The sequence below is a fragment of the Oncorhynchus masou genome, chromosome 21 (assembly GCF_036934945.1).
Source record: "Oncorhynchus masou masou isolate Uvic2021 chromosome 21, UVic_Omas_1.1, whole genome shotgun sequence".
NCBI classification, from domain to species: Eukaryota; Metazoa; Chordata; class Actinopteri; order Salmoniformes; family Salmonidae; genus Oncorhynchus; species Oncorhynchus masou.
This window is the reverse complement of record NC_088232.1, coordinates 41,437,842-41,459,409: the sequence shown is the minus strand read 5'-3', so window position 1 is coordinate 41,459,409 and position 21,568 is coordinate 41,437,842. Positions and strand designations below refer to the sequence as shown.

At 46.4% G+C, this 21,568-nt stretch overlaps 1 protein-coding gene across 6 annotated transcripts in view; it reads right to left on the bottom strand.

The window, feature by feature from the left end:
- Positions 1-21,568, bottom strand: part of LOC135508360 (myelin transcription factor 1-like protein) — a 193,697-nt gene that overhangs the window by 40,805 nt on the left and 131,324 nt on the right. For 4 of the 6 annotated variants that reach the window (XM_064928484.1, XM_064928486.1, XM_064928485.1 and 1 more), the window contains 3 exons: positions 20,813-21,273; positions 9,519-10,652; positions 4,423-4,557 (listed from right to left, as the gene is read on the bottom strand). In XM_064928484.1, the coding sequence (XP_064784556.1) occupies positions 4,423-4,557; positions 9,519-10,652; positions 20,813-21,273 (1,730 nt within the window). The remainder of the gene's footprint in view (positions 1-4,422; positions 4,558-9,518; positions 10,653-20,812; positions 21,274-21,568) is intronic. The other 2 variants (XM_064928488.1, XM_064928489.1) reach the window with 1 other exon arrangement.

Sequence of the window (21,568 nt, the reverse complement as noted above, 5' to 3'; positions counted from 1 at the left end):
TAGATGTTCAGGAGTCTTATGGCTTGGGGGTAGAAGCTGTTGTCTCTTGGACCTAGACTTGGTGCTCCGGTACCTCTTGCTGTGTGGTAGCAGAGAGAACAGTCTATGACTAGGGTGGCTGGAGTCTTTGACAATTTGGCAGGAAGCTTGGCCCCAGTGATGTACTGGGCCATACTCATTACCCTCTGTAGTGCCTTACGGTCAGATGCCAAGCAGTTTCCATACCAGGCGGTGAAGCAACCAGTCAGGATGCTCTCGATGGTGTAGCTGTTGAACCTTTTGAGGATTTGAGGACCCATGCCAAATGTTTTCAGTCTCCTGAGGGGGAATAGGTTTTGTCGTGCCCTCTTCACAACTGTCTTGGTGTGCTTGGACCATGTTAGTTTGTTGGTGATGTGGACACTGAGGAAGTTGGAGCTCTCAACCTGCTCCAGCCCCGTGGATGAGAATGGGGGCGTGCTCGCTCCTCTTTTACCTGTGGTCCACCATCATCTCCTTTGTCTTGAAGGTTCAATGCAGACATTTTCATCTCAATATCAAATCATTTCAGGGTAACAATTAAGTACCTTAATGTGATTGTTTTCAAATGAAATGGTCAAAAAGAAACAAAAATAACTTTGTAGCAAAGAGCAATTTCTCAAGCAAGAATTTTGCTAGGACTATCGGGGAGTGGTCAGAGTGGGGAGGTGAAAACTAAAAACTAGTTGTTACTGGCAGAGAGGTTTGGAACTCTCTATCTTATTGGTCTATTAGAAATTATTCCAACCTCATACTGTGGAAACACACAGGAAAATCACCTTTTCGACTGCACTTGGCCTTTAAAATTGGTCTCTGTGTCAGCTTCGTCATCTGTGTCAGCTTCATCATTATCACCCCTTCCACTCTGACCCTCGTCATCGTCACTCTCTGACATACTAATTAGTGCACAGAAGAAGTAATTGGGACATGCCCTCCACCTCAACACACCATGTGCCAACACATTATATTAGATTATATCACTACTCTGCCTGACCATGACAAAGAGACTGTTATAATGACTAGAAACTTTTGGATTTGAATGTGAACAATGTCATGGGGAAAAGCGGTGATTCTTGAGTGTATGCTACATTTTGCACTCTACTTCGTAGGTACAGTACACAGTTTTCAGGTACAAAAAAAAGAGCTGTAATGAGGGGATTAAATATTTGATATTCAACAAAGAGACGGTTCAATGAGCAAACACGGAAAAGGAATCATTAATTTGCAACATCACTTCATTTTAATATCCTAGATTTCCCTGGGAAATGACTTGAGCACTGTGTGAATGCTAAAAAAAATAAAATGAAGACATTGCATTAATAATGTATTGTCCACTCAGTACAGTAAATGTGTTAATGGCTCTGACTCATCCCTGCAGGCACTGTGTGACAGAAACGCCTCCCTTCCACTGCCCCCTCACTGCTGAGGTGTGTGTGTGTGTGTGTGTGTGTGTGTGTGTGTGTGTGTGTGTGCACCATGGCAGATCATGCTTTTAAAGAAGAGTCCTATCGATACCTCACACAACCTGAACCAGGTCACCTTTTAACAACATGTTCAACTCAATAAAATGGTATTTGTCAAATACATAGTTTACAGTGGATATAAAAGATGAAGTGAAATGACTGCATGCTAGCTACATTTTAGTACAATAATCAATATCAATAACAACAAAAGTCAATTAACAAGTCATTGAAGGGGATAGTATTCACACTAACAAACCGATACTTTATGTACCCAATTACAGTATAGATTAGGAATGTACTATATCAGGTATGACAGTAAGTAAGCATTTCAATGTTATTCCACACCTGCTGTATACGAAGCATGTGACGAGTACAATTGTATTTTATTTACAAATATACAGTGGAATAATGTCTTGGTCGTGCAGTTGAATAAATAGTATACAGTGCTGTACTATTCAGACCCCCTGACTTTTTCCACATTTTGTTATGTTATAGCCTTATTTTAAAATGGATTAAATGAAACAATTTCCTCAGCAATCTACACACAATACCCCATAATGACAAAGCAAGAATATGATTTGCAAGTGTGTGTGTGTGTGTGTATGTGTGTATGTTAGTGTGCATGACTGCGCACATTCTCAGAAAGTCAGTGTGTGTATGACTGTGTGTGTATGTCTGTGTGTATGTACTGTGTGTCTATTTGTGTGTATGCCTGTCTTAGTGTCAGTGTGCATGATTTTAGGACATTTCTTTTGATATCCCTTGAGATGATTCTACAGTTTGATTTGAGTCCACCTATAGTAAATTCTATTGATTGGACATGATTTGGAAAGGAACACACCTGCTTATATAAGGTCCCACAGTTGACAGTGCACATCAGAGCAAAAACCAAGCCATGTGTCATAGAGGCTTTTTATTCTCTATTTTGGTTAGGCCAGGGTGTGACTAGGGTGGGCATACTATGTTTCCTTTTCTATGTTTTTGTATTTCTTTGTTTTTGCCCGGGTATGGTTCTCAATCATGGACAGCTGTCTGTCGTTGTCTCTGATTGAGAACCATACTTAGGTAGCTCTTGCCCACATGGGTTTTGTGGGTCGTTGTTTTCTGTTTTGTGTATTGCACCTTGCAGAACTGTTCGTTTGTTGTTTTTGTTCAGGTGTTCGTATTTATGAAATGCATTATGAATACTTACCACGCTGCACCTTGGTCCTCTTCTCCTTCCACCAACGGCCGTTACACCATGAGGTCGAAGGAATTGTCCATAGAGCTCAGTGACGAAGGGTACCAAAACATTCAGGTCCCCAAGAACACAGTGGCCTCCATCATTCTTAAATGGAAGAAGTTTGGAACCACCAAGACTTCCTAGAGCTGGCGGCCCGGCCAAACTGAGCAATCGAGGGAGAAGGGCCTTGGTCAGATAGGTGGGCCAAGAACCCGATGGTCACTCTGACAGAGCTCTAGAGTACCTCTGTGGAGATGCGAGAACCTTCCAGAAGGACAACCATCTCTGCAGCACTCCAATTAGCTGCCAGTTGAGGACTTGTGAGGCGTCTGTTTCTCAAACTAGACACTCTAATGTACTTGTCCTCTTGCTCAGTTGTGTACCAGGGCCTCCCACTTCTCTTTCTACTCGGTTAGAGCCCGTTTGCGCTGTTCTGTGAAGGGAGTAGTACACAACGTTGTACAAGATCTTCAGTTTCTTGTCAATTTCTCGCATGGAATAGCCTTCATTTCTCTGAACAAGAATAGACTGACGAGCATCAAAAGAAAGTTATTTGTTTCTGGGCATTTTGAGCCTGTAATCGAACCTACAGATGCTGATACTCCAGATACTCAACTAGTTTAAAGAAGGACAGTTTTTTTGCTTCGTAATTGCAAATGGGTTTTTAATGATCAATTAGCCTTTTAAAATGATAACTTGGATTAGCTAACAAAACATGCCATTGGAACACAGGAGTGATGGTTGCTGATAATGGGCCGCTGTACGCCTATGTAGATATTACCTAAATAATCAGACATATAAGGCCATGTCTTATGTTAACTCATTTCTAACAAAAACAATTGTATTTTTATTAGCAGTCTGGGTCATGGCAGATCATAACTTTACCTTCTGAATCCGGGTTAATGACGTGTTAAAGAGGTTTTATTGAGAAGGTTGGTGAATGGGACCAAACAGCCCGGGTGAGAACTTCAGACGGAGAGGGGCTAATGTTTATCGCTGCTGCAGTTCATCATCCTCACAAAGCTGTAATTATTCTATTTTATTCCCCTGAATTTAATTGAGCAAAGAATACAAATACATTATTGGGGCTTATTGTGCTGTTGAGATTGATATGCATTCTCAGTCTCAAGACACACTGGTTGAATCAACGTTGTTTCCACATAGACGTTGAATTGACGTATGTGCCCAGTGGGATCTTACTTTGTGCAGGTAAACATCATATGAATTCAGGGAGAAAATGCAAGAAAAATAGCTTAAGTAAAAATAACAATCTGATTGCAGCAGTGGGTGGGAATTTCAAGTGCTGCCCCCCATCATTAGACAGTAGACGGGGCAGGTCATTAGTAATAGACTAACACGAGCAAACCCATGACCCCATGCTCCATGACCCCAGTGATCCCATGCTCCATGACCCCAGTGCACTCCCAACCTGACTAGCAAACACAGAGCAGCCATAACAAACACACAGCATTCAGACAAAACAAAGAAACATGCAGACCTTGCTTAAGTACAATACATTAAACAAACCTGACGGAAAACTGAGAGCCACAGGCTTTGCAAACAGTAGGTTTGGGGTAAATTCAATTTCAACTCACAAAATTAAGGAATTGAATTGTACTTTTGGTTCGTCACCTAAATAGACTGAATTGAAGTGGAATTTATCCATTCCCTGGTTACTGAGATGAGTGGTACAGTGAATTGTGTATGTGCAGTGCTTACTTTCAGGTGGTACCCTGTCTTTGTGCGGACAGCCAGACAGGCTCCGGTGGTGAGGGTACAACCCCGTCACATGACCCGTGCCATCACAGCCTGGCGTCGGGCACCGGCTCTCCTTCTTGTCACTGCGCGATAAATCTGAACACAGAAACACGGGGCAGAGGGAGAGAGAGTGGGAGAGAAAGAGAAGAAGAAAGAGAAATTAGCTTGCTTCATTGAAAGCAGCACATACGAACACTTTCACAAGATGAAAGTCATTGTGAACAGTGTGTGAATGTGAAAATGCTTGTAGCCACAGCAATCAAAGTCAGTTGAATAATTGTTGTGGCTTAAAGCGGTATCACACACCTGAGACACATGGGACATTGTAGGAACACAAATAACATAAGGTGCGCTACATCATCGCCATCGTAACATTTTTCACAACATTTGCCAGGGTATTTTTAAAGTCGTGTTAAATAAAGCCACAGCTGTAGGAGAGAAGAGCAGGTGGTGTCATTCTCCAGACAAGGTAAGTCTGACTTTTTTCACCAATTATTTTGCACTCGTCATTATTGGCAATAATAAGACATGAACACACACACACACACACACACACACACACACACACACACACACACACACACACACACACACACACACACACACACACACACACACACACACACACACACACACACACACACACACACACACACACACACACACACACACACACACACACACACACACACACACACACACACCGGTGGGGATTGTCTTTCCCTTGCCCAACCTCACCCTCTCCATTTCTCCAAACCCGATCAGATAGTGTTACCGTACAAGCCCATGCCAGCCGGCATCAGGTGCAACAGCCTCCGTTCAAATGTCTTCAACAGGGGAACAAGGTCATAGATTGTTCTTTGATGCTGGGATATTCAGTAGCTGTAATCTGCAGCTTCTTTTCCATTAAATTATTATCAGAATTTAAGGATGTCTTGTTCATTTTGGCTAACATATTGCTTGTGCGACACAGATAACACTCAAATAAGAGCATTCTTCTAAGCCCATTTGTGGCAGCAAACATTTGGTAAGAGGTGAGGGAGAGAGGGTAAAAGAAAGGGATTGGAGCAAAAGAGAGAGGGGATGCATTTCCTTTAACATGTTCCACATAGTAGTAGTGGAGCAAAAGAGAGACAGATAGGGATGCTTTTAAAAGGCAGGACCACAGAGAGAATCTGCTAATTAAAGTTTAACATGAACCTTCACCTCCACCACTTACAGAAGAACCAAAATAGTAGTAGGGTAAAAGACAGAGAGGGGGAGAGAGAGAGACACCGGTGGAGAAAGAGAGAGAGAGAGATACAGAAACAGAGAGGGGGAGAGGAGGATGAAGACAGATGGAGAAAGAGACAGAGAGAGAGGGATGACAGAGAGGGGGAGAGGAGGATGAGAGACACCGATGGAGAAAGAGACAGGACAGAGAGGGGGAGAGGAGGATGAGAGACACTGATGGAGAAAGAGACAGAGAGAGAGGGATAAAGAGACAGAATCTGGAGAAAGAGACTAAAGAGACAGAGAGGGGGAGAGGAGGATGAGAGAATTAAAGTTTGATAGGCTGACAGTGATACAGAGACCTGGAACCTGGAGAAAGAGACAGAGAGAGAGAGGGATCACCTCCACCACTTACAGAAGAACCAAAATAAACACAGACACAGAGAGGTAGTGAAAGAGAAAGCAGAGGGAAAGAGAGGGATAAAGAGACAGAGAGGGGGGGAGAAGAGGACGAGAGACACCGGTGGAGAAAGAGACAGAGAGAGAGGGATACAGAGACAGAGAGGGGGAGAAAGAGAAAGCAGAGAAAGAGGGAAAGAAAGAGGGATAAAGAGACAGAGAGACACCGATGGGGAGACAGAGAGGACAGAGACAGAGAGGGGGAGAGGAGGATGAGAGACACCGGTGGAGAAAGAGACAGAGAGAGAGGGATAAAGAGACAGAGAGGGGGGGAGAGGAGGATGAGAGACACCGATGGAGAAAGAGACAGAGAGAGAGGGATAAAGAGACAGAGAGGGGGGAGAGGAGGATGAGAGACACCGATGGAGAAAGAGACAGAGAGAGAGGGATAAAGAGACAGGGGGAGAGGAGGATGAGAGACACCGATGGAGAAAGAGACAGAGAGAGAGGGATAAAGAGACAGAGGGGGAGAGGAGGACGAGAGACACCGACAGAGAAAGAGACAGAGAGAGAGGGATAAAGAGACAGAGAGGGGGGAGAGGAGGAAAGACAGACAGAGAAAGAGACAGAGGGAGGGATAAAGAGAGAGAGGGGGAGAAGAGGAGACACCGGTGGAGAAAGAGACAGAGAGAGAGGGATACAGAGACAGAGAGGGGGGGAGAGGAGGATGAGAGACACCGATGGAGAAAGAGAGAGAGGGATACAGAGACAGGGGGGAGAGGAGGATGAGAGACACCGGTGGAGAAAGAGACAGAGAGAGAGGGATAAAGAGACAGAGAGGGGGAGAGGAGGAGAGAGAGACACCGATGGAGAAAGAGACAGAGAGAGAGAGGGATAAAGAGACAGAGAGGGGATGAGAGACAGAGGAGAAAGAGACAGAGAGAGAGGGATAAAGAGACACACGACAGAGGGAAAGAGACAGAGAGAGAGACCGATGGAGAAAAGAGACAGAGAGAGAGGGATAAAGAGACAGAGAGGGGGGAGAGGAGGACGAGAGACACCGACAGAGAAAGAGACAGTGAGAGAGGGAAAGAGAGGGATAAAGAGACAGAGAGGGGGGAGAGGAGGACGAGAGACACCGATGGAGAAAGACAGAGACAGAGACAGAGAGAGAGGGAAAGAGAGAGAGAGAGTACATATGCACCCACTCATACATAACAAGTCCCTGTTAATCCATAGATCAGAACACGCCCTTCATTACCTTCCTGTACATTTAGGCCTTCCTCTTCCTCTGACGGTATCATATTAGGACACATGGGGTTGGTACACTGTGTCGTGTCTGACTCCACGTTTACCTTACTGAGTTTCAGAGAAAGAACTGTAATATCACAGTACATAATGGCATGGGAAATGTTTTTCCCTGTATCACTGATGCAGTCTGACTCTGAAACTAAAATGTATGCTTGCTTGAAAAAGTTTCCAAAGGAACACAGTTTCCAGAGGAACACAGACTCTCTTGAGCACACAAACACACACCACGGGGCTCTGGCTGTCTGCCTCATGGTGGACAGTGGAGAATGGAGGACGGGAGGGAGGGAGGCAGCCAAGTGGAATGCATATTAGCAAGCAGAGGGTATCGATTGTGGCTGGAGACAGGCCGTGCTTTGCATAGAAAATGGCCCCAATTACCATACCATCTCTGGATAATGAATGTGCAGTCAGTGGGCCTGTTGTTCGTTATCATTCATTCGGATACTGTTCAATTTCCATTTTCCCGCCTGGTGTTTTTCCCTGGTCGGCCAGTCGGGCTCTCCCCTCAAAGCCACCACCTCCGCTTCACTTTTAAATCACAGACAGTTACCCTGGTCAATGAGGTGTCTGCCGCTATCTCTCTAGGGGGAAGATGTTATCGTGATGCAAGGTCCTTCACATACTCCTGTTATTCCAAAATTTGCCAGATACAGAGGCTGTATTGTACATGTGAAATGACCATTTGTGTGGCATTTGTGTTTTAATTTGAGCCTGCTGTGAAGGAGGATCTTAATTCTTTGTCTCTAACTTCCCTCGTTATCTCAGCCTGGAGGCAGCATTGCATTAGCTGAAACCAAGACTGTTCTCAGGGCAGGCCTGGTTGTAACTAGATATGTTCGAGTCCTGTCAGGGACAATTTTAACATTTTAGCCAACACTAATCCCTTTCCTAACCTTAACCTAATTCTCGTAACCTGCCAGGTTAATTCTCCTAACCTGCTATGAAAAGTAACTTCTGCTAGTCAAAACCAACAGACCAGCCCTGAGAACAGTCTTGGTTTACACTAATGTGATACAGCATACTGGAGGGTGAGGCTACGGTCCTTGATATGAGTGTTCCATCTCTGTAGGATGGGAGGCAGAACACAGTAAGAAGAATCTTCAAATGATCTTGGAGAAGCAACCATTGTAAATGTCACTTTGTAATCTTCAAGTCAGAACTAAGTGTGCATAATATACCTACTTATGTGTCTGGGCAGATAAGCCACCCCAGAAGAGCATGTCTGAATGAACAGGATGGAAGTGCACCTGCACCACTAAACACCCAATAAAAACCAAACTACAACATAAAGAGTCACCCATTCTGGGTGAAAAAGCCACCTTCTCTTATTTATTTGGCTCTGGGACGCAGGACACAGTACAACTTTACCCGAAAACCTAATTTCCACAGATTCTACTGTATGGAGTACCGAGTTTCCTTTCAGAGGCAGCTTTAGCAGGCTTCTATTTAGTAGCTTCCAGAGTCCCTCTCTGGTTTTAAAAATAGGCAGCTTTAGCCAGGGCTGCATGGCAGACAGGGAGGGATGTGATTTGCAGTCCTAACGGGCCGTGCAGATTGCCATTACTTATGCTTGACAAGCCTACCCTCTGATGTTGCCATGCTGGCCTATTTTAACAACATAAGCTTCTGCGGACGATGCAGAGATGCTAGTCTCCAAATTGGCTGCAAAAGCTTGTCCTGGGGTCATAGTGAGGTTTCCCAGTGATCACGTCAGCCTGCCATCCCTATGTCTGTAGCGATATGCGCTGAGAGTTGGGAAACAAGTTCAGCAAGTGAGTGTTTCAGTAAAATAAACACAACACAAAACAAGAAACACTAAAAGCACACAGACAGGAAACTGAAACAGAAACAATGACACCTGGGGAAGGAACCGAAGGGAGTGACATACATATAGGGAAGGTAATCAGGGAAGTGATGGAGTCCAGGTGAGTCTGATGACACGCAGGTGCACGCAACGATGGTGACAGGTGTGCGCCATAACAAGCAACCTGGTGACCTAGAGTCCGGAGAGGGAGCACACGTGACAATGTCTCACAGACAGAGAGGGGATATGGGTAGGCGATTGTCTGGTGTTGTGGCAGCATACACAACACACTGCATCCTCTTTATAAGTCATTCTAGCCAGGTTTACTTACCTTTATGGTAGTAGGGCTTCTTCATCCCATCATGGAGTCGGGCCTTGCGCTCCTCTCCGTAGCCGTGCCGTGATTGGTGCTCCCCATGATGGCCTCCATGGTGATGATGATACCTCACCCTGTCCCTCCGCGCAGCCTCGGCAGCCATCTTGTCTCTCATGGCCTTGGCCCTCTCAGACTCTAGCGCGATGGCCTTCTCCAGCAGAGACAGGTTCCCCTTGGTCATGTCGAACACCTCCTCCGAGTGGTCTGACGTCACCGACCGTGTGTCCTCGTCCCGGTCGTGGATGTGGTTGTGGTAGCGGTCGTCCTGAGAGCAGCTGGAGAAGGCCTTGGAGCGCGGGCTCAGCTGCTCCTCCAGCTTCATCAGGTTGACCATGTCGGAGTAGTTCCTCTCCAGGGTGCGCCTCTCCTCCTGGCTCTGCTGGAGATCCCCGTACCAAGGCTGGTGTGGGAGGGAGTGGGGGTGGGGGTTGAGATGTGGGTGCTGCCCCTGGGTGTCCCCACCGCCAGGGTAGCTCTGATGGGGGAGGCCTGTGCCCAAGCGGTCGGCCGGCTGCGTCTCACTCAGTTTGCGGGCCAGGTCGAAGCACTGGTTTCTCAGACACTCCAGGCTGCTTAGACACACCTCCTCATCACTCTCCTCCAGTCTGTTAGAGGGTTTACCCTGACCGTTACCACCTCCTCCATTACGACTCCCTTCCCCGTTCTCCTCCGTCCCTTCCTCATAGTCTCCTCCATCCAGGTTGTCAGAGAGCACAGCCCCATGACCCTGGGCCAGCAGCTTCAGAGAGTCCACTGTCTCCCTCACTACATCACTGTCCACATCCAGAGTCAACTCACCCTTCCGTTGACTTTCCTCGCCACCCTCCTCCTCTTCTTCCTCTTCTTCCTCATCCTCCTCTTCTTCTTCCTCCTCCTCTTCCTCCTCTTCGGCGCTGTTGGAGGAGTTGCTGTTCATCTCAGACTCGGTCATGGCGCGGTAGGCGGCATCCTCTGCTATCTTCCCTAGGTTGAGCAGTGACTTGGCCACCAGCTCATCATAGTTCTCATATTCATCGTTGTTGTTGTCGTCCTTCTCCCCCGTCGGACCGGATCTGGGATGACCGCCACTGCCGACACACTGATCATCCTCTGTACGCAGAAAAAAGAAGAACAAATGGATTGTAATCACATTTCACTCATTCTATTTAACGGTAAATCAGATTTCTGGGCTTGGTCCACTTGAATTCGATAAGGAACTCTTTGCGTTCCTCAATAATGTACTTTCAGGATCTTAACAGTGGCCTGTAAAGGAATTGTGAATTAGCACAGGAAGTGGGATAAAGTGGTCTGGAAATGTCCATAGAGATGTTTTGAATGTACATTCAGTACACTGCATCCTAGTAATCTGGATCCTTCGTGACACAACAACAAGAACACTCTGTCTGCCAGTTGATGGCTAAGTAACTGGTATATAGCAACACACTTTTCATTTGACAACATTTTGTAGGGGAGCAAACTGGGACATTCAAACTGTAATCATCATGCTTTATGTTCATACATTGATTGCCTCATGTAATGTGCTATGACCTTAATAGAATAAACAAATCCCTACATTCTCCTCATTCCAGAATGTACATTATTGTCCAATCAACAGGATCTTTAGAATGCTGGCCTTTGGCTAATTGATTATGCAAGACAGGCTGCTAATGCTAGGTGAACCTCTCCTGTCAGTAATGTAAAGCAGCCACTCTCTGCACCACTTCTCACATTCCCTCCCGGCCTGAACCACCAAGAGCGCATCGCATCGCTCACACCCACTTACATTCCTGCAGGGAAAAAGCCAAGAGGCCAACAAATAAGTAATACATGTGACTTTGATTTCTGGAGGGAGCGAGAAAATCACCTGACAAAACAGTAGTGCGATGTAATCTTCCGTGGTGAAGTATTAATTATCACCAGGCTCAAAGACGCATCTGCTGCCCCAATACACTTGTGTGTGACCGGGAACATTTCAATAAGATAGAGGGAAACATGAAGCATGAAAAACTTGCATGCACAAACAAACACATTTATGCATTCTTGAGATACTTTACATAGGTGTACACAAACATTACATTCACAACACATTGGCACACACAAACACACACACACACACACACACACACACACACACACACACACACACACACACACACACACACACACACACACACACACACACACACACACACACACACACACACACACACACACAATCTACTGAGAGCAAGACAACATTTGGGGTGAGGGCTCTGGACCACGGAGAGAGAACAGTCACGACTGACCAAGCACATATTTTGACAGGGGAACGCTTTCTTACAGTACCCTACCCGTGCCATGGCTGCCAGAGGTTACATTTTTTGAAGTTTTGAAACATGGCTCAGGAAAGCAATTTGAAGAGCAATCAAGGTACACAAAGGGGAAAGGGAAGCGAAACAGATTGGAAGAGGAACTGAGAGATTGCGCTGCTCTGTATAAAGCTTGGATTAGCAATGCAGCAGCAGTGTGCAGATATCCATTGAGGAACATAGAACCGCCATAACAATGCCACCTCTACTACAGTTATCAGATTGGAAGCTCACTGCTGCCACTTATGTCTTGAAGAGTATGGTGGAAATGATAGTGGCCTAATGCATGTGGAGAGACGTATCTACATTTCTGAGAAGAAGAAAAAAGGAGACGAATAGAGGTGTGATTTCATCCTCCTATCTAAAGATGGCACTGTAGTTGAAAACGACAGAGAGAATCCCAAATATTCACTAAATTTATATAGGCCAAAGCAGAAAGCTAGTACACCCAGTGGAATTGACTGAATTGTGCTATTTGAGTCAAGAATGGAAACAAAGACTATCTCCATGACTGTGGTCTCTGTATTTAATGTCAGTCTAGGGAGATTCTCACATACCCAACAGAGAGACAGAGAGAGACAGAGAGAGACAGAGGAGGGAGGCTGATACTACACTACTAGAAAGAAGCTAGCACAACATACTGTACCACAGAGGGTTAACACAGCCCCCCCTCTCTCTATCTCTCTCTCTCTCTCTCTCTCTCTCTCTGTCTCTCTCTCTCTATCTCATCTCTCTCTGTCTCTCTCTCTCTCTCTCTCTTTCTTGCTCTCTCTATCTCTCTCTCTCTCTCTCTCTTTCTCACTCTCTCTGTCTCTCTGTCTCTCTCTCTCTATCTCACTCTCTCTGTCTCTCTCTCTCTCTTTCTCACTCTCTCTGTCTCTCTCTTTCTCGCTCTCTCTGTCTATCTCTCTCTCTGTCTCTCTCTCTCTCTTTCTCGCTCTCTCTCGCTATCTCACTCTCTCTCTCTCTCTCTTTCTCTCTGTCTCACTCTCTCTTTCTCACTCTCTCTGTCTCTCTCTCTCTCTCTTTCTCGCTCTCTCAGAGCTCCAGTCTTAATTGGACGTGAAGGTTCTGTCAGGAAGGATTCGAGGTGTGGGGGTGAAAGGCAGAATGAGTTGGAGAGAAACCTGTCAAATGTGGTGTTAGGGCACATAATAGGCAGAGACCACACATGGGGGAGAACCTGTCACATACCAGACTGCCTCCAAACCAGACACAGGCTACTGTGTCTTCTCTCTATAGAGAGATCTGTGCTCAATGTGTTTGTTGCAGGTCATTTTGAACAGAAGGTTTTGTATCTGACTTATGCATGCAATTAAGCAAAGGTGGTGGGTAAGCGAGGGCTGCTTTTGACTTTTCTCACACAAATACATGCCCTCTCTGACACCTATGCAGTAGTTCTATGGATGCTGTCATTTCAACAATGATAGCTTCTTTCACCGCATAATTTTGAGTCCTGAGTCAGTGTTTCAGGGCATTTAGGTGTTTTGGAGAAAGAAGGACTGAGGGCTCCCATCCAGCCAAACTGCCATTTTCACAGGATCTGTGTCTGAGAGACAACGCCAGCACTGCTCAACCTCCGACTGAGATAAACCTGAATGTAACGGCAAAAGACCCCAAAACACCCAAAATGACAGAGCTGAATCGCTCTTGAAAAAAAGAGCCTTTGCTGCCAAACTATCTCTTTATTCTTAGTGACCGGGTTTGATCTCGCACAAAAAAGTATTTTTCAGGTAGCTACAGTCGTCTTATACAGTAGGTTGGAGGAAAAGCAAATGTTCAAACAAATAAATAAACCAATCAAACAGATGAAACAAACAAAGATCAAAGGAATAGGAACAGCATTTTATGTTCTATGTTCTGGGACATGCAGGCTGGGAATTTGTTTGCATGTTGTTATGTAGAATCATTTCCCAGTACGCTGGCAAAAGTATCATTTACTGCCTTTATTCCCTTACTATACTGCACAAATATAAATATATATATATACAGTGCCTTCGCAAAGTATTCAACGTCATGACTTTTTCCACATTTTGTAACGTTATAGCCATAATATAAAATGGATTAAAAAAAAATCTTCAGTAATTTGCACACAATACCCCATGATGACAAAGCCAAAACAGTGTTTTTGAAATTTTTGCAAATTTATTTTAAAAAACAAACAGAAATACCTTATCTACATAAGTATTCAGACCTTTTTCTACGAGACTCGAAATTGTGCTCAGGTGCATCGTGTTCCATTTATCATCCTTGAGATGTTTCTACAACTTGATTGAAGTCCACTTGTGGTAAATTCAATTGATTGGACATGATTTGGAAAGGCACACAACTATCTATATAAGGTTCTACAGTTGACAGTGCATGTCAGAGCAAAAACCAAGCCATGAGATCAAAGGACTTGTCCATAGAGATCCGAGACAGGATTGTGTCGAGGCACAGACACAAGATCCCCAAGAACACAGTGGCCTCCATCATTATTAAATGGAAGAAGTTTGGAATCACCAAGACGCTTCCTAGAGATGGCCACCTGGCAGAACTGAGCAATCGGGGGAGAAGGGCCTTGGTTAGGGAAGTGAACAAGAACCCGATGGTCAATCTGACAGAGCTCTAGTGTCCCTCTGTGGAGATGGGAGAACCTCCAAGTAGGACAACCATCTCTGCAGCACTCCACCAACCAGGCCTTTATGGTAGAGTGGCCAGATGGAAGCCACTACTCAGTAAAAGGAACATGACAGCACACTTGGAGTTTGCCAAAAGGCACCTAAAGACTCACAGACCATGAGAAACAAGATTCTCCAGTCCGATGAAAGCAATATTAAACTATTTGGCTTGAATGCCATGCGTCACATCTGAAGGAAACCTGGCACCATCCCTATAGTGAAGCAGAGTGGTGGCAGTATCATGCTGTGGGGATGTTTTTCAGCGGCAGGGACTGGGATACTAGTCAGGATCGAGGCAAAGATGAAAGGAGCAAAGTACAGAGAGATCCTTGATGAAAACCTGCTTCAGAGTGCCCGAGACCTCAGACTGAGGTGAGGGTTCACCTTCCAACAGGACAACGACCCTGAGCACACTGCCAAGACAACACAGGAGTGGCTTAGGGACAACTCTCTGAATGTCCTTGAGTGGCCCAGCCAAAGGCCGGACTTGAACGAACATCTCTGGAGGGATCTGAAAATAGCTGTGCAGCAGCACTCCCCATCCAACCTGACAAAGATTGAGAGGATCTGCAGAGAAGAATGGGAGAAACTCCCCAAATACAGGTGTGCCAAGCTTCTAGTGTCAAACCCAAGAAGACGCGAGGCTGTAATCGCTACCAAAGCTGCTTCAACAAAGTGCTAAGTAAAGGGTCTGAATACTTATGTAAATGTGATATTAGCTTCTTTGTATTATTTTATAATCGCAAAAATTCCTTAAAACCTGTTTTAGCTTTGTCATTATGGGTTATTCTATGTAGATTTTTCATTATTTGTACTATTTTCTACATTGTAGAATAATAGTGAAGACATCAAAACTATAAAATAACACATATGGAATTATGTAGTTACCAAAAAAGTGTTAATCAAATCAAAGTAGCCACCATTTGCATTGATGACTGTACCAGTCAAAGGTTTGGATGCATAGTTATTCCAGGGGTTTTCTTGATTTTTTACTATTTTCTACAATGTAGAATACTAGTGAAGACGTCAAAACTGTGAAATAACACATATGGAATCATGTAGTAAACAAAAAAGTGTTAATCAAATCAAAATATATTTTAGATTTTAGATTTTTCAACGTAGCCACCCTTTGCCTTGATGACAGCTTTGCACACTCTTGGCCTTCTCCTAACCAGTTTCACCTGGAATGCTGTCTTGAAGGAGTTCCCACATTGATATGTTTAACATTTTTTTGGTTACCACATGATTCCATATGTGTTATCTCATAGTTTTGATGTCTTCACTATTATTCTACAACATAGAAAAAAGTTAAAATAAATAAAAACTTTTGACTGGCACTGTATATACAGTATATATATATGTATATATATATATTCTAGGCTAACCATTCCACAATGCAAATATTTACATTCTTTTGTGTCACGCCTTGGTCTTAGTATTTTGTGTTTTAGTTCATTAGTTGGTCAGGCCAGGGTGTGGCATGGGTTTATTGTTTGTTGTATTTAGTGGGGTTTTTTAGTTATTGGGATTGTAGCTGATTAGGGGTGTGTGTTTCATAGGTTTGGCTGCCTGAGGCGGTTCTCAATCAGAGTCAGGTGATTCTCGTTGTCTCTGATTGGGAACCGTATTTAGGTAGCCTGGGTTTCGCTTTGTATTTCGTGGGTGATTGTTCCTGTCTCTGTGTTAGTTTCACCAGTCAGGCTGTAATAGGTTTCACGTTCCGTTTTGTTGTTTTGTATTTATTCGTTATTTCATGTATAGTTTCGTTATTTGTTTTCACTAATAAACATGAGTAACAAACACGCTGCATTTTGGTCCGACTCTCTTTCGACAAACGAAGAACGTCGTTACAGAATCACCCACCACACACGGACCGAGCAGCGTGTCAACAGGCAGGAGCAGCCCAAAGAGGAGCAGCCCAAAGAGGAGCCGCGTATTAAGGATTTCTGGACATGGGAGGAAATCCTTGACGGGAGAGGACCCTGGGCTAAACCAGGGAGTGTAGCCGCCCAAAGGTGCAGCAGGCGAAGAGGAAACAGGAGCTGGAAGGAAAAGGACCCTGGGCTCAGCCTGGTGAATATCGCCGCCCTAAGGAGGAACTAGAAGCGGCTGAAGCGGAGAGGCGCTGGTATGAGGAGGCAGCACGGCGACGTGGATGGAAACAGGAGCAGCCCAGAATGGAGTACAGTATGGATATTACGACGTGGGAAGAAATAGACAGGTGGGCGGCCGACCCAGAGAGAGTGCCGGAGCCCGCCTGGGATTCGCTGGAGCAGTGCAAAGAGGGCTATAGGAGAATGGAGTCGGAAAAAAAGACACGGCGGCGCAGAGCGAAGCCCCAAAAATTTCTTGGGGGGGGGGCTCAGAGGGGAAGTGGCTGAGTCAGGAGACAGACCTGAGCCAACTCTCCCTGTTTATCGTGAAGAGCCAAGGAGGAGACCAGAATCGGTGTTGGAGGTGAGCGAAGCAGAGACTGTGAAGGAGTTAATGGGGAAATTGGAGGAGAAATTAACCTCTTGATGCTATGGGGGCGCTATTTCATTTTTGGATGAAAAACGTTCCCGTTTTAAACAAGATATTTTGTCACAAAAAGATGCTCGACTATGCATATAATTGATAGCTTTCGAAAGAAAACACTCTGACGTGTCCAGAACTACAAAGATATTTTCTGTGCGTGCCCTAGAACGTGAGCTTCAGGCAAAACCAAGATGAGACGGCATCCAGGAAATGAGCAGGATTTTTGAGGCTCTGTTTTCCATTGTCTCCTTATATGGCTGTGAATGCGAGAGGAGTAAGTCTGCCCTTTCTGTCGTTTCCCCAAGGTGTCTGCAGCATTGTGACGTATTTGTAGGCATATCATTGGAAGATTGACCATAAGAGACCACATTTACCAGGTGTCCGCCCGGTGTCCTGCGCCGAAATTGGTGCTCAAAAGTCAGCTGCAAGTATTTTTCCATGGAATTTAGAGAAGAATGCAAGCTTCCACGAACGATATATCAATGAAGAGATATGTGAAAAAACACCTTGAGGATTGATTCCAAACAACGTTTGCCATGTTTCGGTCGATATTATGGAGTTAATTCGGAAAAGGTTTGACGTTGTAGGTGACTGAATTTTCGGTTCGTTTCGGTAGCCAAATGCGATGTACAAAACAGAGCGATTTCTACTACACACAGACGCTTTCAGGAAAAACTGCACATTTGGTATGTAACTGAGTCTCCTCATTGAAAACATCCGAAGCTCTTCAAAGGTAAATGATTTTATTTATTTGGTTATCTGGTTTTTGTGAAAATGTTGCGTGCTAAATGCTACTCAAAATGCTAAGCTAGCTTAGCATACTCTTACACAAATTAGTCAATTTCTATGGTTCAAAAGCATATTTTGAAAATCTGAGATGACAGTGTTGTTAAGAAAAGGCTAAGCTTGAGAGCAGGCGCATTATTTTCATTTTATTTGCGATTTTCAGAAATCGTTAACGTTGCGTTATGCTAATGAGCCTGAGGCTTTAGTCACGATCCCGGATCCGGGATGGGGAGTTTCAACAGGTTTTAATGAGGGAGTTGCTAGTTTGGTGCTTTAGGTACAATATTCGTCCGACGGAGCGTGTCAGGGATTTAATGGCACCTGGGTCAGCGCTCCATACTAGTCCTGAGGTGCGTGTTAGTCGGCTGGTGAAAAATGAAAAATGTGCCAGCCTCACGCACTAAGCCTCCTGTGTACCTACCTAGCCTTGCACGTCCTGTGCCAGTCCTGCTCTCAGGCTCTCCAGTACACCTTCACTGTCCAGTCCATCCTGTGCCACCTTCACACACTAGTTCTCCGATGGTAGCTCCCCGCACCAGGCTTCCTGTGCCTGTCCTCTATCCAGTACCACCTCCACACCCCAGCCCTCCGGTAGCAGTTCCCCGCACTAGGCTTCCTGTGCGTGTTCTCGGCCAAATACCACCAGTGCCAGCACAACGCATCAGGCCTTCAGTGCGCCTCGCCTGTTCAGCGCAGCCAGCGCTTTCTCCCTCTCCTGCGCTGTCGGAGTCTCCCGCCTGTTCAGCGGTTCTAGAGCCTTCCTCCTCTACAGCGCTGCCGGAGCCTCCTGCCTGTATGGAGCAGCTAGAGCTGCCAGTCTGCAAGGAGCTGCCAGTCTGCATGAAGCAGCCAGAGCTGCCAGTCTGCATGGAGCAGCTAGAGCTGCCAGTCTGCAAGGAGCTGCCAGTCTGCATGGAGCAGCCAGAGCTGCCAGTCTGCCTGGAGCAGCTAGAGCTGCCAGTCTACATGGAGCAGCTAGAGCTGCCAGTCTGCAAGGAGCTGCCAGTCTGCATGGAGCAGCCAGAGCTGCCAGTCTGCATGGAGCAGCCAGAGCCGCCAGTCAGCATGGAGCAGCCAGAGCCGTCAGTCAGCATGGAGCAGCCAGAGTTGCCAGTCTGCCATGGATCTGTTGCCAGTCTGCATGGAGTTGCCAGTCCATGGAGCTGCCAGTCTGCCAGAGCTGCCAGTCAGCCAGACTCTTCCAGATCTGCCAGTCAGCCAGACTCTTCCTGATCAGCCAGAGCTGCCAGCCAGACTCTTCCAGATCTGCCAGTCAGCCAGACTCTTCCAGATCTGCCAGTCATGGAGCCAGACTCTTCCAGATCTGCCAGTCAGCCAGAGCTGCCAGTCTCCAGATCAGCCAGTCTGCCAGAGCATGGAGCTTCCAGATCAGTCAGCAGTCAGCCAGACTCTTCCAGATCTGCCAGTCAGCCAGACTCTTCCAGATCTGCCAGTCAGCCAGACTCTTCCAGATCTGCCAGTCAGCCAGACTCTTCCAGATCCGCCAGACAGCCAGACTCTTCCAGATCTGCCAGTCAGCCAGACTCTTCCAGATCTGCCAGTCAGCCAGACTCTTCCAGATCTGCCAGTCAGCCAGACTCTTCCAGATCTGCCAGTCTGCCAGATCTTCCAGCCAGTCAGCCAGGACTCTTCCAGACCTGCCAGTCAGCCAGACTCTGCCAGATCTGCCAGTCAGCCAGACTCTTCCAGATCTGCCAGTCAGCCAGACTCTTCCAGATCTGCCAGTCAGCCAGGATCTGCCAGTCAGCCAGGATCCGCCAGTCTTCCAGATCTGCCAGTCAGCCAGGATCCGCCAGTCTGCCAGGATCTGCCAGTCAGCCAGGATCCGCCAGTCAGCCAGGATCTGCCAGATCTGATAGTCAGCCAGGATCCGCCAGTCAACCAGGATCTGCCATGGATTCAGGACTGCCAGTGGCTGGGCCTTCAGCGGATCAGCCAGTACTGGGCAGGATCTTCTCGGTACTGGGCTTCTTCTCGGTCAGCCAGGCTTCTGCCAGATCTGATAGTCAGCTGGGATCTTCCGGTACCAGGGCTGCCGGATTCAGTCCTGGCTGGGCCCTCAGTCCTGAGCTTCCCTCAGTTCCGAGCTTCCCCTCAGTCCCGGGCTTCCCTCAGTCCCGGGCTTCTTCTCAGTCCCGAGCTGCCCCTCAGTTCCGAGCTGCCCCTCAGTCCCGAGCTGCCCCTCAGTCCCGAGCTGCCCCTCAGTCCCGAGCTGCCCCTCAGTCACGAGCTGCTCCTCTGTTATGTAGGTTTCTGGGTGAGGACTATTCGGCCATGGTCGGCGGCGAGGGTGGATCATCCCAGGACGCGAAGGGGAGGAACAAACATTTATGAAGTGGGGTCCACGTCCGGAGCCGGAACCGCCACCATGGACAGACGCCCACCCGGACCCTCCCTATGGTTTTGAGGTGCGTTCGGGAGTCCGCACCTTAGGGGGGGGGGTTCTGTCACGACTTGGTCTTAGTATTTTGTGTTTTAGTTCATTAGTTGGTCAGGCCAGGGTGTGACATGGGTTTATTGTTTGTTGTATTTAGTGGGGTTTTTTAGTTATTGGGATTGTAGCTGATTAGGGGTGTGTGTTTCATAGGTTTGGCTGCCTGAGGCGGTTCTCAATCAGAGTCAGGTGATTCTCGTTGTCTCTGATTGGGAACCGTATTTAGGTAGCCTGGGTTTCGCTTTGTATTTCGTGGGTGATTGTTCCTGTCTCTGTGTTAGTTTCACCAGTCAGGCTGTAATAGGTTTCACGTTCCGTTTTGTTGTTTTGTATTTATTCGTTATTTCATGTATAGTTTCATTATTTGTTTTCACTAATAAACATGAGTAACAAACACGCTGCATTTCGGTCCGACTCTCTTTTGACAAACGAAGAACGTCGTTACATTTTGAATATTATATCCTAATATCTTTCGGTGTAACAGGCAAGTAAATTAAGTCTCACCTTTGCCTTGACTCTGCTCATCAAACTCCTCCTCATACTCTTCCTCATCTTCTTCCTCTTCCTCCTCTTCTACTCCCTCTTCCTCCTCCTCCTCCTCTTCTTGTTCCACATCTACCTCCTCCCCCTCTCTCTCCCCTCTCTCCACATCTCCTTCTTCCTGCTCCATCTGTTCCTCATTGTCATCCGAGTATCTCTCCTCTTCCTCATCCTCTACCTCCTCCTCTTCCTCATCTCCCCCATCCCCTACTCCCTCCTCCACCTCCTCCTCTCTATCATCCATCTCCTCCGTTCCGTCCGTCTCGTAGCTCTCCTCCATAGTAGAGTTGTTCATCTGGGTTATGAGTGGTGTCCCCTTGGATGCTGGTTCAAGAGGTTCCAGTATGGGCTCCAGCACTTCCAGGGGTTCCAGAGGCTGTCTGTCCACTGTTTTCCTCTTCTTGGCCAGAGGGCAGCCGTACACACTGCAGGGGACAGATAACACCAGAACCATTAACTGTTAGCCAGCAGACCCAAAACCCCAGCCACCTCACCAGGCTTAGTGGCTGACTGGCTAAGCTAATACAATACACTGGCTCTGGTCTCTAAATATGTCACTGGGCCAGCACACTACCCAGCAGGCTATTCACTGATAAAAACACATTTGGAGAGAATTCTACAAAACACAATAAAACACAACTGCAGCACAATGGTACAAGGTGCTGAATGTTCTCTTGCTTTGTCGCTGCAGAACAGCTCTAGGACAGACCCAATGCTCTG